The sequence below is a fragment of the Apostichopus japonicus genome, chromosome 8, assembly GCF_037975245.1.
Source record: "Apostichopus japonicus isolate 1M-3 chromosome 8, ASM3797524v1, whole genome shotgun sequence".
Classification (NCBI taxonomy): domain Eukaryota; kingdom Metazoa; phylum Echinodermata; class Holothuroidea; order Aspidochirotida; family Stichopodidae; genus Apostichopus; species Apostichopus japonicus.
The window spans coordinates 18,423,859-18,439,861 of NC_092568.1; the positions used below are offsets into that span (position 1 = coordinate 18,423,859).

Below are 16,003 nucleotides of genomic sequence, written 5' to 3' on the forward strand. Positions count from 1 at the left end.
TCTGCCAGGGTCATCATATATGACAATCACAGAAACTTTCTTGCTCAAAAAGGCTTGAACAATTGCAATATGTGACAAATTTCTATGCAATATATACCATGCAGTATAACCATGTTGTTATTAATACCACAGGCATAGATATATATAACTTCGTGTTCAAATTTTGTGTAGTAGTTTTGAAGGCTTAGAACTTTGTCTCTTATACAATGTTATGCTTTCTGTGTTCTTTTAACCCAAAATGGAGTTTTAGAACCCTTGTTTTAATCATCTGAAGTATTTTAATATTCAATATTGATATCTTTAGTATACTAGTAATTATTCCCTGCATAAAATGATAAACTGTATGTGTTGATTTTTGTGCTAGTTAGGTCACCCTACTCACAAAAGCAGTAGAAGTTTAAATCTCTACTGTAACTTTGATGAGATTAATTTTGAAACTTAGGATTTTATTAGGAAACAAACCAACACAGTCCATTAGAAGTTTTAGGTTGTAGTGTTGATGTTATTTCACTGTTGAATTATCACAGTCACATTGCCAGACATTCCAGCACAGTAATTTAATGTGGTTCGCTCTCTTCATATACATGAGGAAAGCATAGGGATACCGTTTAAATCATTAAGTAGGGATAGGGATAATTCCATCACACGTTTAGAAAAGGGATGAAAGATGTTAAAGTTTCCTTTCTTTATGTTTTTTTGCAGGAAAATTGGTTCATACAATTGAAATTAGCCTCTGGTGAAACAAGCTCTCCTTGTGAAGACGAAACAGAATTCGAGAGACTCGCCAATCAAATTGTGAATGGCAAAGGAGGTACCGGCACGCTATGGAAGAACCCAGTTATGTGTGCAAACAAAGGAAGCTTAGAGAAGCCACTGACTTCACTGCCCACTGATGCATTGAGGAAAGAGGCTATGAAACTAGCTAAGGTGAGTACATATACTGACATTTATTGTAAACCAGCTAGTTGTGTTTCATTTATGTAAGTTATATAACTGCATTCCATATTCCATCAGTAACATTATTGGGGTGAAATGTACCCTATGGGTGCTATGAAGTATTTCATTTCTTCTCTCCGCCCCACCCCTCCCCCCATTATCTCTCAATAAAATGAAAAAGAAAAAAAATTGTTTTGCTAACTTGGTAATCATCAATTCCACTTGATGACATGGCAAGCCCTGTACTATTTCTTACTACAAAGTAGGCTAGGCTGATGCACATTTTGTAGTAAACATGTTGCTTTAATGTAGACATATGTGTGTTAAAGTGTCATCAACTTTCTTGTTATTTTAGATACCTATCGTGGCAAAAAAAAATAGTCAGACAAGCCATTGGTTAAAAGCACCTGCACATGGAGATATTATGTAGCAAAAACAACAAGCTACTTTAACAGTCAATCAATTATTCTACCAATTGTTATGATAATTAAAATTAATAACATTTATATGCCTATATCTGAGAAAATTGCCCCATTGATAAGAGGGCTGCGAGTAGGGTTGTTACATTATCACGTCCAATACATTTATCAATCGGTTAGGTTTCCATCATTATTTTCTGTTCGTCTCACAGACCTGCAGCCTATTCATATCGGTTCCTAAGGACAAACCAGCCATAGACTACCATGTAACACTGGTACAGAATGCCCTTCAGTCTTGCCTTTCACATGCTGTACTCAGGAATGAAATATACTGTCAACTCATCAAGCAGACAAACCCAGGAGAGGTATCAACTATTGTCTCTCTTATTAATTTATGCTTTAAAATTGAGCAAAGCACTTGATTGTATTGTTCTCTTTTTTCAGTAAATCCAAGGAAAACAATGACGTAAAAGGTTTCCTCCGTGTGTTTTAAACAGGCTTTAATAGAGATTTTGAATTAATCTCACTTTTCATTGTTTTAAACTTTGAAATGTCTTATTCCATGTTTTTAATTCTCTTTTTACCATTGTGTTTGTACATTTTCTTTTATCATTTAGTAGTTGTATTAATAGCTATTTATAACATTTATACTTTTCTTTTGATAGTTATCAAAATCCTTAACCAACAAAGAGTGAGATCAATAAGTGATGGTAATGAAAGTTATGGACATTAAAGATATAAACAGTTACAGTCTTGATTTTTCGATATCTTTTCTTTATGTAGCAACCGGTTGAATTTCAATGCTAAACTTACTCAAATTCTGACATAATTTCCAACAGATCCCTCTCCCTGTACTCTGCTCAAAGGATTAATTAGTTTATTGTGCGATATGAGTACTTTTCTTCAAACCCAAAGTTGCCTCATTAGTCAGTAATTACACTTATCAATTAGTCACAGCTCTCCTGAAGGCCCAATTGTTTTTCAAATTTGTTAGTTTATATCCTGTAGAAAGTAATGTTTGAGTGGGTTCATTAATTGTGAACATTGTTAACATAAGTATTATACAAGTTCTTAGTGTTTGTGTATATGTAGGGTGGGTGATGCCTTCTTGAAAACAACAATCAATTGTTTCAAATATCAGGGTAAAGTGTTCTTTAGGATGATATGAACAATATTGAAATTCATATTTAAATGTATGCTATTCTTCATCACTTCATTGAACACCTTTCATCCTTTGCTATCATAGGATATATCTGGCAGGCACAATTGCTTCAGATTTTACAATGTGTCGGGATTTGCCTTTTCATATTGATATTAATTGACATGTACTTATTTGTGCCTTTGTACTATATGCATATCTGTGGGGGGGGGTCCTTACAAACATCATTTGGTTGTTTTACATTTCAAGGATGTTGAATAAGGACAATATGGAAACGCAACATCCCCTACTGTCCATAAGTATGTTAAAACCCTTTCTTAATTTGCAAGATGTTTACAGAACCTCTACTCTCTCATTCTTTCCAATCTTAGGTTGATCCCGGTGAACACTCCATCAAACAGGCTTGGCAACTGCTTTGCGTTACAGTGTCATCTTTTCTACCTCAGCAAAATTTCTTTGAACTATTTAGAATGCATTTAGAGAGATGCAGTACTACAAAGTGAGTATGCTTGCATATCAAATCAAAAAAGTGGTCCCTAGGTGAGCCTCCCAGATTTGGATAAAACTCTACAAAAGTATTATTAGTTTGACCATGTTGACTAAATTCCAAACATTAGCTTCATATACTCATTTACGAGATGTGACCCTCTGAAAGTTGTTTTGAAACTCCCCTTTTCTCTCTTTACACTCACGTTGCCATTTTTTGAAAACTTTTCCAGTTTCCCCCAACTGTTTTAGGTAGGGTTGTGATTCTTTGTGGAAGGGCCAGAGGCAAGTCAAGGATCCTGTCGTGGTTGAAGCCGACTCCCTTGGGGGGGGGGGGAGTCTGATGGTCCTCCCTAGATAAACAAAATTTAAATGTGTGCGTTCTGAGCCATATTTAGACTATCAATCAGGTCTTCGTAAGTAGCTCTACATGCAAGGTTGTGCCAATAAATACTTTGTGTGGGATTGAAAACAGTTGGGGGGGGGGGTAAAGGTTTATACCTGTAGTAGTGATCTAATTCTTGCCCAGCTGAATCCAATAATCCCCTGGCTGAACCAACCCCATACTGATGAAGGGAGGTGTGGGGAGGGAATGACCCCTCCCCTTCATTCAAACCACTGATAATACTACATATATACTACTATGCATCTGTTCATATTTTCTTGATACAGAACCGAAGTCGGTAGATATGCTATATACTGCCAGAGAATGATTCAACGGGTCAAGCAGAATGGTATAAGAGAAACACATCCATCCAACCTTGAGATTTTGTCCATTATACAACGTCATCCCTACCAGCATATGCTACCATTGAGTATACCAGTACATCTAAAGAATGATTCGTATCAGGTCAGTGGATCCCTCGTTTCACAGGCTTGATACTCTAGTGTACTCTAGTGGTATTTCATGTTAACGATTCCTACGATTGATCTGGATGTTATAGCCAGTCTTAAGTCTGGGACACTCAGCATGTGTTTTTTTTAAGACTGGCAATTCGCAGTGGGTGGCAGCAGTCCACTACTATAACTGCCCAGTATCATCAAGTGTAACTAATCTTGGGGAAATTCTGAATTTGACCTAAACGAACACTGTTCACTAACAAAAAATGGTCGTTGGGTACACTTATCGTGGTTCAGTGTGTGGGACTCATTTGTAAAATGTTGGTTCTTGACAAATGTCAACAGCCAACTCACAATGTTTAATTTGAGTCAAGTCAATTTCAGTTAGGACATATTGGGGCTGAACTTGTACTTATTCCAACTGTAAAGTTCTGTATTTTTCCGGGAGTGTCACTACCCGACAAGCCCAATTGGGTTTTTTGGTACGCTTCCTTTCACAAATTTTGTTTCTTATCTTCTTCTATGTTATTATGTCATACTTATTTTGTGATAATACAAAATAAATCAAATGAAATCAAATGAAACATCATCCCAACATTAATATGTGTTGATACAAATGGTGAAAGGTGATTTTCAAGCTCTCATATGTTTTTCATCTGTGACAGAGAAGCAAGCCTAAGCAAGCCTAAGCAAGCCTAAGCAAGCCTAAGCAAGAGAAAGTTCTTCCCATGTTAGTTGACAAAATTATGCAAAAGAGCTCGGCTATATAAATTCTCCTTTGAACAAAAAAACAGTTTTATTAACCTTGCTCACCTGTTGCTCTCCACAGTGAGGTAATATTTTGACACTTTCCATAAAAATATTATTTGTTAAGAGAATCCTGTGGAGCACTTTGTATTTGTAAATTTCGACCCATTATTTCCAATAATTTACATATATATGGATAGTATGTATTCTTTCATGTACATCTGTCTTCTATGCCATAGGTGGTCAGTTTTGATGGTTCTAGTACCGTCAAAGAGTTTCTCAAGACGCTCAACGACGAACTCGGTCTACGAGACAGCTCCCAGACGGGTTTCTCTCTATTCACCGATGACCCCTGTGGAGGTGAATTACTCCACTGCCTTCCTATCAACATAAAGGTAATTAATTAAAGCCTCAGAATTAATGCCCGGCATCCGTCCTTGCTCCTTTCTGTGTTTTTTGTCCATACCTGTTCAGATGTGGTCTGGTGTGTACCTATGTCTATATGTGTGGACTGACTGATCTTAGAAAAAAACCTCGTCAAATGTTCTATATTTTGAACAAAGATTAGTGGCGTGCTTGTTTAACATTGTAATATCTGCAGCAGTGAATGGTATATATTTCTTCAGTAATACTGTGGCATGTCCAAGGAGCAATGATGAGATAATGAGGATATTCTTATGCAATAAACTTTGCTTTGATTCTCAAGGCTTCTGTTGTGGAAGTAAAGAGGGGTGGGGTGGGGTTGTTTTATCATTTGGGGGGGCTACTTCATCTGTAATACTTTTCAACCTATATATGCTTTGTGTAATACATTTATATTCGTATTTGCCTTCTTTGTGAAGATCAAAAAAAGAAAGAAAGAAAGAAGTGTATGGGTTGTATGTGTCATGATAACCATTTAACCTTTAACCTTTTTTAACCCAGTGATACTTTCTGTAGTATATAGCTTTTCCATGTAATTTTAGACTTACAGACTCTCTGTTACTTAACACAGGACTATGAAATGAACTTAACAATCTTGAGAGGGAAAAAACCTTTCTGAACAACATCAACATTAAATGGCATTAAAAAATCTGGTACCATAAATCTTGTTCTTCTTTTATCTATAGATATGTGACGTCATTTCCAAATGGGAACAGACCGCTAAGGAATCTCGCAGCGCTAAGAAGGAAGTCAACAGGATGATGAGGCTGACATATTGTAGCAGGTATGACATTTACTGAGAAGTTCATTTGTTATTTTTTATCCCAATGCTCGATGTACACAGTACATTTTGCCACATGGGAAATGACTAATGTGTAAGAAGGTATGTTGGCAAGTAATACACCATTCGGTTTCCATTCTTTCTTTCGTTCTTGAAGAGAGAAACAGGTTATTTTGTCATGTTGCTAAATTGTCATCAGTTGAATTTGCAAAAAGTGACTGGTTAATAACCATTACTGGATTGTCGCAGAGATTAGAGAAATGATTTCTGTCCATTTCAAGGGCAAAATAGGGGAAGAATCTCCCTTTTTGCTTTGAGTGAAAATGTTTGTAGGGTATTTTCAGTTTCAAAATGTTATTGTGAAGAAGAAAATTATTCTCATTTTCATAGACCTCTACTTGCAACGTGGCCGCACATACCTCTTTTGGAGGAATTGTGCAAACCTTGCTAATTTTTATTTGGATGCATATTGCATATGTAAATGTCGATCAAGTGATTGCTATGATAGGATCTAATTCCTGAGCTAGGTACTATGACCATGTGCCTTGTATTAAGACCATTTTTAGTGTACCTTTATACCAAGGTACACTGCAGGTTCTTTATACAGAGCCTTATATATTTTTCTATATTACAAGATAAACTGTACTCCCATCAGTTTCAAAATGCAAATATTAAACACATAAGTTATTCACTGGTTCCAGTGTGAGTTTCTTGCAAGGTTCCATTCCTTTAATACGTCACACCTGCTTGACTTGTTTTTGCAGGTTATACTATGCAGTGAGTGCAGCCAGTGAAACAGAGAAGGAGAGACAACTGCTTGCATACCAGACAATGGAGGACATAGTGGATGGTCGATTCCCTGTGAACAGAGAACTAGCCTTAGAACTAGCTGCAGTAATGGCACAGGTCCGTTGAACTCTTAATAAATAGCACTCAATTTTTATTTTGTTTATATTTGGTAAAAAATGCACTTTGAATATTATGCAATTGACATCTTTTCAATTTTCATATTTAACCACAAGCCAAGTTAGAAATTAGCAGGCTATGTGAAATTAGTTAAATTGTGTGACCTTCAATTGTGATTAGTGTAATGTTGAAGTGAGGTGGTAGAACTGACAATCATAGCTATAGATTATTCATTAGATACTTAATAACGATTGTCGGGGAAAGGAATCGTTTGTTGATTTAATTTATTTTTTGTTTTTGTTTGTTTTTGAGACTGTTGAAATTTGGTTCATTGGTTGCAATTAAATTGTGAGTTGGTAAGCTCATAATATTACTTACTAAGCAACCTTCAATGTTAATAACAAAAGTTAATAGTGTGCTGGAATATGCATTAATGTGGTATGTGAAGTATTTTGTCTTCAAATGACAGTAACTGAATTTTATAGCTGGAAAAGTACAAGCTAATATTTCATATGTCAACTCGCCCCAACAGTTTTAATCATATTTATAATCTTTTGATAGCTCTTAATGAATAAATGAATCAAATTAGACGAAGATTAGCCTTTAGCTTTTTGTCAGGGTTTGTACTCAACTCAACAGTGCTAGGTGGAATTTGTCTTCACTCGAGTGGAAGGCCGCTCTATGCTCTCTTGGGCTTCTATAAATACAACCATGTGATTCTCTCCTTCAGGCCGAGTATGGTGATTATCAAACGGGTACAAACAAGGCAGGAAAGACTGGGCCCTCACCTAACCTGAGAGTAGCAGCTAACAAGTACTATCCAAAGAGATACAAACCGGTGTCCGATGATTTATTGAAGTGAGTGTCTCTGCTCCTCAAACCAAGGAGGTTTTCAATGTCTATCTATTCTATTCCACACTGTCACAAGCAGCTCAAACAGTAAAAGATAATTTTCTGCCTTAGTTTATGATATGTATATATATATATATATATATATATATATATATATATATATATATATATATATATATATATATATATAGATATATATCTTTTTCTCTGTTTTTATGCTTCAGTGATTATTTATCTGTTATTTATTTTTTCCTTTTAGCAAACTTTTTGAACAGTTAGGTGAGAAGTGGTCAGCCTTGAAGCATAAACAGCCTGCTGAGTGTATGAAGATCTTTCTTAATGTATGCAGAAGATGGCCCTTCTTTGGAGCTAAACTGTTTTCTGCCAAGGTAATGTCTTGTTAGATCTTGAAAAGACTAAATATCGATGGAACAAACTCCAAGCATTTGTCTTGCCAACATCTTTATGTGAGTGTTGAAACAAACACTTTATATAGAAGAAGTCACTTAACAGTGAATCTATGTTTGATCAAACTCTTGTCCATGTAGTGGGAAAAACTTTGTAGATGATTTTATTCCCATGAATGTTTCAATAAAAATTTCAGTACTTGAGGTCTTAATCATGAACTTTTGGCATTATGTAACTTGTACTGAAAGAGAAAATGTTTTTCTGTTTAAAGAAGCACTCTATTGATGATACTAAAATTTCCGGTGAAGTTCAAAACTGAAATCCCATAACAAATAGCTTGACTTTTCAAATTTCATGTCAAACTGTGAAGTATCAGTCAATTATTTTTGCATTTTGTAGTAATTAATAATTAGATTTATAAAGCGCAGACATATCCACCGTTTAAGGGTGATCAAGGGGCATCCTAATATTACCTGGTCAATGATAACCTGTCAAACACAGACAATCCTTCCACATGGCAGCAGCTAAACAGCACCCAACAATTGTGTAATCTGCTTTAAAATGTGTTACTTCATGTGTTGCTACAAAAAGAGACCATGCAATAAAATCTTGAGGATAGAATAAAATACATTAATTATGCTCGCATAAAATTTCGACCACATTTTGAGGATGTCTTTTTGGAAGATATCTTAGTTTTGTTTACTTGTAATCTTATTTTGCCAAATGCTCGTTAGGTTTGAAACTTTTGCTTACTAAAAATGAAGAGATTAAATAATGGTCTTCTTTGGTGTTTGAGCATAGAATCCTCTTTGTTGCTTAAGAAGCAATATTTTCTTTTGAAATGAAGTGAAATTGATGACATTATTTACCAAATGATTATTTGATTCTCCAACAGTACAAGTCAGAAGAACTCACAACTGTCTGGCTTGCCGTACAGGATACCGGTATTAGCTTTCTAGACTACAAAACATTGGTAAGTGAGCTGTTCATATCTGTACTTCATTTCCAGTAGAATACAAATTTTACTTTGTGGAATTAAAATCTTCATTTTGCTTTGGGGTTTTTTGAGGTTGGTTTCCTGTCCAGTATAGTAAATAATAGGAGAAATAATTCTCGCAGAATTCTTTCCAATGAGTTAGTAAGTGAAGCTTCTTCTTTGTTTTGACGAATGATGCCTGTCAAAATCTCTGGTTTGTTACATTTAAATGTTATATTATTTTACGAAAAGTAGGGTAATACCGTTAAGTATTTTGATTGGCAGCAAACAAGCTTATACTAAATGCTCATTCACTTTGTGTCTTTCACTGATACCATCACAATAATTTAATATCCTGTCACTGACTTGTTTCCAGCAAGTGGAAGTGTTGTGTTTTCGCTATATGACAAGTACCAAGAAGGCACAAAATAACTTGGAAATAATTGTTGGGCACTAGCTGATTGATCATAACTTATATATTATCTTAGGTAAAACGTCACACATGTTGCATGTTCTATTAGATTCACACAATTGTGCAATTGAACACTGGTTGCCAAGTTTACAAGTACGTATCAAACTTCTCCCCAAATCCATCTCACACAGCATTTTTTTCTTTGGGTTGTATTCAATTGAAATTGGGATGTGATGTCTGGTTACACTGTATGCAAGGTACTGTGGCTTCTGTTGGTGCCCCCTGTCAAAGCGATCGCTGTACCACATTGCCACCCCCCTCCCCCCGAGGACGAGATAGTTCAGTACGATAAAGCACGGGGCTAGTAGTCCTGAGCTCACCTGGTTTGAATCCCTTCTTTGCCGAAACATTTCTTTTCTCCTTTCCAAGTTAAGGTTTAGTTCCTCATTCAGGTTTCCATCCTCCATTTTACTTGTACTTTTAAGTTTTCAAGTAGTCTCCTTTTGCTATCATTGTTGAGACTGCAGTAAGATGTGGGACCAACAAGCTCCACCCTCCACTTTCTCCTCTTTACTCATTGCAGCGGGTCAGTAGACGGGTACCACTTCACACGGTGGTCACCTTTGGCGGGATCAAAGATGACTTCATGCTGGTCTTGCGGCAACAGGGAGAGAAGGACGGAGACTGCAAGAGCGAAAAGATCATCTTAATCATGACGAAACCAAAGGTGAGCCTTGTGAGAAGCAGAGACTGGAAGGATAATAAGATTGTTCACGAATTTACGATAATGTGATGAACGTACGCACTTTCCTGCATAGATCACACACTGCAAAGCATGTCACTGCAGTTATAAATGGGAAGAGGGTATGTGTCAATGGTACCACAACTGGAATGAGAGTCATCAAAGTGGATTTTCCAATAAAACTAAAAATAATCTGTAATTTAGCTTTTGCTTTGAGTTGTGTATATTTTCAATGCTGTTTGATACAAACATGCCATTAATAATTAACTTTAAAAGCAGCTAATGAATTTCATGTCAAAAGAATGACAGATAAAATTCCAAGGTTTTTAAAAATTACCATGTTGCTTTTTTGCACGCACAAAGCTCATGGTTATCATTAATCGATCGCCCGTGTTAACATTCATATGATCTGACATTCAAAGAGGTTGCTTTAGTTTGATCACTTGCATATATAAGTATGACTCATTTCTCTGTGGGTTTGATCACATGTCATGAAAAATCGCAGTGAAATGCATAAATCTGCTTCCTCAAGGGTAAATCCACTGAAATAAAATTAAAGTCAGTTATTGGATTGCCCCGGATTGACGTGCAAAAAAAAATAAGCCGAAAGTCCCTTTGGCATTTCTCCCACTCGCACATCTTTACTCCTAATTTCTTGGAACACTGTTCATAACAGGCGGCTTGTGATGGAACACAGAAGACAATATACTCTTAATGAAGAGAAAAGATGCAGATATTGATCTGTTCTTGAAAGGAAAGAAAGACTGGTAGTGCCAAATACTTTTCAAAATACATTCGAACACTTTCAGGCTGTATTAACTTAGCATGGATTCATAATCTTGTAAACATTGATTCAGATTTCTCCCTACACCATTATAATTAAAAAAAAAAAAAATGTTGTATGTTTCAGTCCTAGATATGTTGTACAGTACATGAATGTTAATGAGGAAATGGGCCAAAATGAACCCCATTGATTGGTTGGTTGTGAATATTCAGTTTTACTGGGTGGGGAGTATGAGATGCAGACACAAGATATAGTTTGATATATTCCAAACTGATATTACTTTTTGACGTGTTAATCTTTTTATTCTTTCCAGCATCATTTTTAACTTTTTTTCTTCTTCAGATTCTGGAAATCATCGGTCTGATTGCCTCGTACATGCATCAAGAACCTGTAGATCGGAGCAGACAAACCTCGAGCAGTAAAACAGGGAGCCACACGATGCCCAAAATATTACCACCTAAAACTCTGAACCTGAAACAGGTATCGACCGTCGACAGGAAGCCTGTAAAACCAGCCCTGACTAGTCCGATGATGTAATCAAAGTTCTTTCTTTGTATTATCCCAAGAATGTTTCCATCTCAAGATTTCAAAGGAGTTAACCAAGGATCGATCTCTAGATCCCAAATTAAAACAATTATTTAGGTCATGTACAAAGTGAGTATTCAATTTAAACTGTTTCTCAGCCATAATAAAGCATTTGCTTGGATCACTCAACAAGGTATTTTACATCTAACATTTTACCAGTTTCTTCTAAATCCCTTTAAAATCTATTGGACTATATGTCTTCAAATGGTTTATACCTTATTTCAGGAGATATCCTCTGTTCGTTTTTTCATTTCTATCTTGTAGATATGTTACGATTATCTTGCCTGCCAATCATCATCATTTGATATGTTGCAATCATACATTTAAAATCAGTGGATTTATGTTTTATTTTATTTATATATTTATCGTAATTACAAATGAAAATGTGAAATTTCAAAGAATTAACCTTAGAGAGGATCAAAAACAGTGCAAATGATATAATTAGGATGGTAGACAATAAAAGGAACCAGTTTTCATTGTCATATATCATGGGAAGCCATGTATCATCAATATCTTTCTAATAATATTCAATAAATAAGGGTGAGAAATTAAACACTCTCAAAAACTATTTTGCTGAATGGTTATAATATCCTAACTGCTGATTCAACTTGGGTAGTGTGCAAAAACATTTCACCTTCCCAAAAAACTTCAATAAAAATAAATAAACTAAAAAATTAACAACTTGATGCTTACTGTACCATGGTATGAAAGATTGCATCTTGAGTGGATTTCAAATTGTTTCTGACTGTACATGTTCAAGTAAAATTTAGTGAACCTAATTTTGAAGGTTTATTTGTGAGTGGAAAAATGCAACAAAATGCATCATACTGATAGTAATTTCTGACCACTTGTAAAAGGTATATCTGTTAATAAGTAACGGACATATCTTGTATTAAACATTCTCGTTAAGAATATCCACATATATTCCATAATGTGGTCGTTTACTTGCAAAGTTACAGATGTTTGAGCTGCCCCATAGGAATGCTATAAAAGAATGTAAATTAATATTTTATATAAGATGCTTATTGCACTAATGGAAATATTAGCAAAATAAAACAGGTGGCTGGCAGAAGGGGGTGGAGTGGGGGTGTTGGTTGGGTCAGGTTGGATGTGAGGGAATGCAGGGGGTGAAATGTTTTTCAATGACCTTAACCTTCTCAACACACATTGATGAATATCAAAGATTTAGGGTAGATTCTACAAGAGACAACAGGCCAAATCATTTCAGTAAAATTATCTCATCAACACATCAATGCTATCGTCTGGCATTTTTTTTTTTTTTGTATTCTGCTTATTTTGTTGTTTGGAATTTTTTCATTTCTTTCACCCAGTGGGATCAACATAGATGGAAAGTCTTTCCATTTAAAGCTTTATAAAGAGAACATTCACAAAATTCTTTCTAATGGAAATCTTTCAAGGAACATACTACTATACATTTGTATCTTCATGTGAATCCTGGTATGATATGTGCTTAGTTGTAACGTTAGACAAATTGAGATAAATTGTGTACATGTTAGCAGGTGATATGCTTAACTTGGCTATAGCTGTGTATAGGCTATAGCTGTGTATAGGCTATAGCTGTGTATAGGCTGTAGCTGTGTATAGGCTATAGCTGTGTATAGGCTGTAGCTGTGTATAGGCTATAGCTGTGTATAGGCTATAGCTGTATATAGCTGTATTAGAAAATAAAAAAATGCACAGAAGTTGCTCTGCTTATTCCTGTGATGCGATTAACCTCCCATAGCAGACTGCATATATATATATATATATATATGTATATACTGAATTTTCGATGGGAAGTGGGTATTTCTCTCTATGTACAGCTCATGTCTGTCGGATGGAAAGGTGGATTTACTTCATCGAATTTGTCTTTCCAGTTAAAATTCATCAATAAAATGTTTTCAGCTGTCAGTGTTTCAGGCTAAAATTGTAATAGTGACAATTTCTGGAACTATATGTAAGTTTTTCTTTCCTAATTATTAAATCAATGAAAAAGATTTGTTTTTTTTGGTCTAAATCTGATAAGTATTGAAAAGAACAAAAATTGAACGATCAATGGTATGGGAGGGGGGGGGGGTGGGGGGTATAATGAAAACCCTCATTCAGTCAGTTTTTGTTGTTGTCAAATATCTGCCTATTTAAAGGGGCTTATAAAAAATTCTTCTTTGGGATAGGAAGCTGTTGTCCTGTAATACATTTAAGATATCATTAGAAACATTACAAGAGGCTGTATGGTTAACCCTTTTCTCCTTTGTATTCTTTCAGTACTGGCATTAACAGGAAACAAAAATACCTTTTTTGATACTAGCAAACAGTTCTTAAACAATGCCTCAAATTGTTTCTCTATATTCATAAAACTTTTCAAAACTTTTACAGGTTGTAAGAATATGGTTGTGTGTCTTTAAAGAAAAAAAAAAAACGAAAGAAAGAAAGAACGAAGATGAAGATGAAGAATAAGAAATTTAAGTGGCTGCCAATGCAAACTATTGAAGTGTTTCCTTATATTTTGTGTCAGGGTAGAATTTTTGGATATTTTGTCTATGTGCATGTGTTTGTTTTCTAGTCTGATAACTAGTTCTTGGTGTTACAGTATGATAGATGTAGTAGTTTTAATATTGTGTGTGATAAAACTGTTGTGCATTTCCTGAATCTTAGTGGTATTCTATAAAATGTTTCTGGTCTTCTTGCTAATGAATGGCACAAATATATATTGCTTTTGATACACATTATTAACCATGTTAAGTATTAGTTTTTTGTGTTTTCTTTTGTGATATAACTTTAATATTGACAGTTAAGATTGTATGTAGTTGAAATTATGCTTAGCTCGTTTGGGAGGGTATTACTTCATTCTATTTGTTTGACCTACATATACAAAGGGTATAAGGTCTTGTTAATAGTGTTATTTATTATGTCATGTCTATTTTTAGACTGAGTGGAAATATGTATAAGAAACATTAAATAAATGACTTTTTGATGTTTCTATGTTTAGATAAGCTACTAATGGTTTGCACATTTTTCAATCATGATTTTGTTGATACCTTACAGATTTTTTTCTACATTATGCCTGCTGCAAGCACTTCAACTGTTGTTTAATGCAAAGTTTTGTCTCTTATTCTATGCTTGTATCAACTATGGAAAAAGAGTTTGTAATATATTTTTTGCTTTAGCAATATGTTTTTGATGCAAATAATTTGTGTTTAATGAAAAGAATGTCTCCAATGTGTGTCTACCATTAAAGTTATAATATTGTCTACCTCGAGTGGAGTTAGTCAATATATTCCCTGGATTCTGGAGCACAGGACTTGTGATCTTGGACGACAGGACTTATGATCCTGAAGCACAGGACTTGTGAATCTGGAACACAGGACTTATGATCCTAAAGCACAGGACTTGTGAATCTGGAACACAGGACTAATGATCCTGGAGCAAAGGCATTGTGGTCCTGGAGCACAGGACTTGTGACCCTACAAATCTGAAGTAGTAATTGTAAATAAGTTAAGCTCAATTTTCTTCTACTTTATTGAAATACATCATTCTTGCTGCTTCTCATTGTAATTAGGAACCTGATAAGAGGAGCTATGCCAGTTCTATCCTCTTATTGGACATGATGTCATTTTGTGAAGTTTTCAACCGAATAATTTTACTTAAGCAATATCTATCATGAACAGTAGCCATGTAAAGTTCTTCTTTTTCTTCTTCTCAGAGTAGTTATGTTGTCACTTGCTGAGTCTTAAAAGCAAAGATGTGTCATTGAATTAGTTAAACACCTTGCCAAACCATAGATAGAATATATGTGCTATATAAACACCTTAGTCTTTGTTTTTTCAACCCTTTCTTTTTAATATTTATTTGCTGCTCAAAGTGTGTAAATACATGTATCCATTATAGCTTCTCATATATCCAGCATTATTTATTTAGTGTTTTGTGTTCTTTACCCAACTTTCAAACCCATAAAAGCTTGCTTGAGTGCAACATTATTTTGGGGGGGGGGGGGGGGCTGAGGAGAGTGCCAGCGACACTCGGATTAATCATATCATATTTATAACCATAAATGTCTCTCATTTTATTAATGTCTGTAATGGCTGCCCTTCCCTCCAATTAACTGACCACCCTCTTCATTATATGGCTTGTTGTCAAGTCTCAACTGTTCAGCCACACTCAGATCATGTTCACAGACCATTCTCACAAATATATGGAGATTTACAATTTTTTCAAAATATCCCAAGATTAGGGGGAAAATAGGGAGAACTTTTGTGAAGAAACCAAGTAAACTAGATAAGGATATAAAAGAAACAGACACATTTAGCGGGGAAGGGGTGTTAGCACGTCATCTCTGGAATAGTATTTGTTATTGCCGCCTAGCATTACTGTGACAAAACACAAAGGTCATGACAAATTTCTTTTTTCAATTAATTCCTGAAAAATGAAGTTGATTTTCTTCACGTTCTAAATGCAGGTAGCAACATATCACAGCCCATTTCTGATCGTAATTTAGGAATAAAAAATTAAGAAATTAGCACACAATCAAGAGAGTGTGAGTTTGTCCT

The 16,003-nt window shown here is 35.1% G+C and overlaps 1 protein-coding gene across 1 annotated transcript in view; it reads left to right on the forward strand.

Annotated features, from left to right (window-relative positions):
• The window catches only part of LOC139970855 (pleckstrin homology domain-containing family H member 1-like), a 37,597-nt gene extending 22,254 nt beyond the window's left edge, over window positions 1–15,343 (forward strand). The window contains exons 15-26 of the mRNA XM_071976896.1: window positions 703–927; window positions 1,568–1,720; window positions 2,886–3,013; window positions 3,673–3,850; window positions 4,827–4,982; window positions 5,697–5,794; window positions 6,556–6,697; window positions 7,428–7,555; window positions 7,809–7,938; window positions 8,853–8,930; window positions 9,929–10,072; window positions 11,214–15,343. Of these exons, the coding sequence (XP_071832997.1) occupies window positions 703–927; window positions 1,568–1,720; window positions 2,886–3,013; window positions 3,673–3,850; window positions 4,827–4,982; window positions 5,697–5,794; window positions 6,556–6,697; window positions 7,428–7,555; window positions 7,809–7,938; window positions 8,853–8,930; window positions 9,929–10,072; window positions 11,214–11,408 (1,755 nt within the window). The 3' untranslated portion in view covers window positions 11,409–15,343. The remainder of the gene's footprint in view (window positions 1–702; window positions 928–1,567; window positions 1,721–2,885; window positions 3,014–3,672; window positions 3,851–4,826; window positions 4,983–5,696; window positions 5,795–6,555; window positions 6,698–7,427; window positions 7,556–7,808; window positions 7,939–8,852; window positions 8,931–9,928; window positions 10,073–11,213) is intronic.
• Window positions 15,344–16,003: the final 660 nt, after the last annotated feature.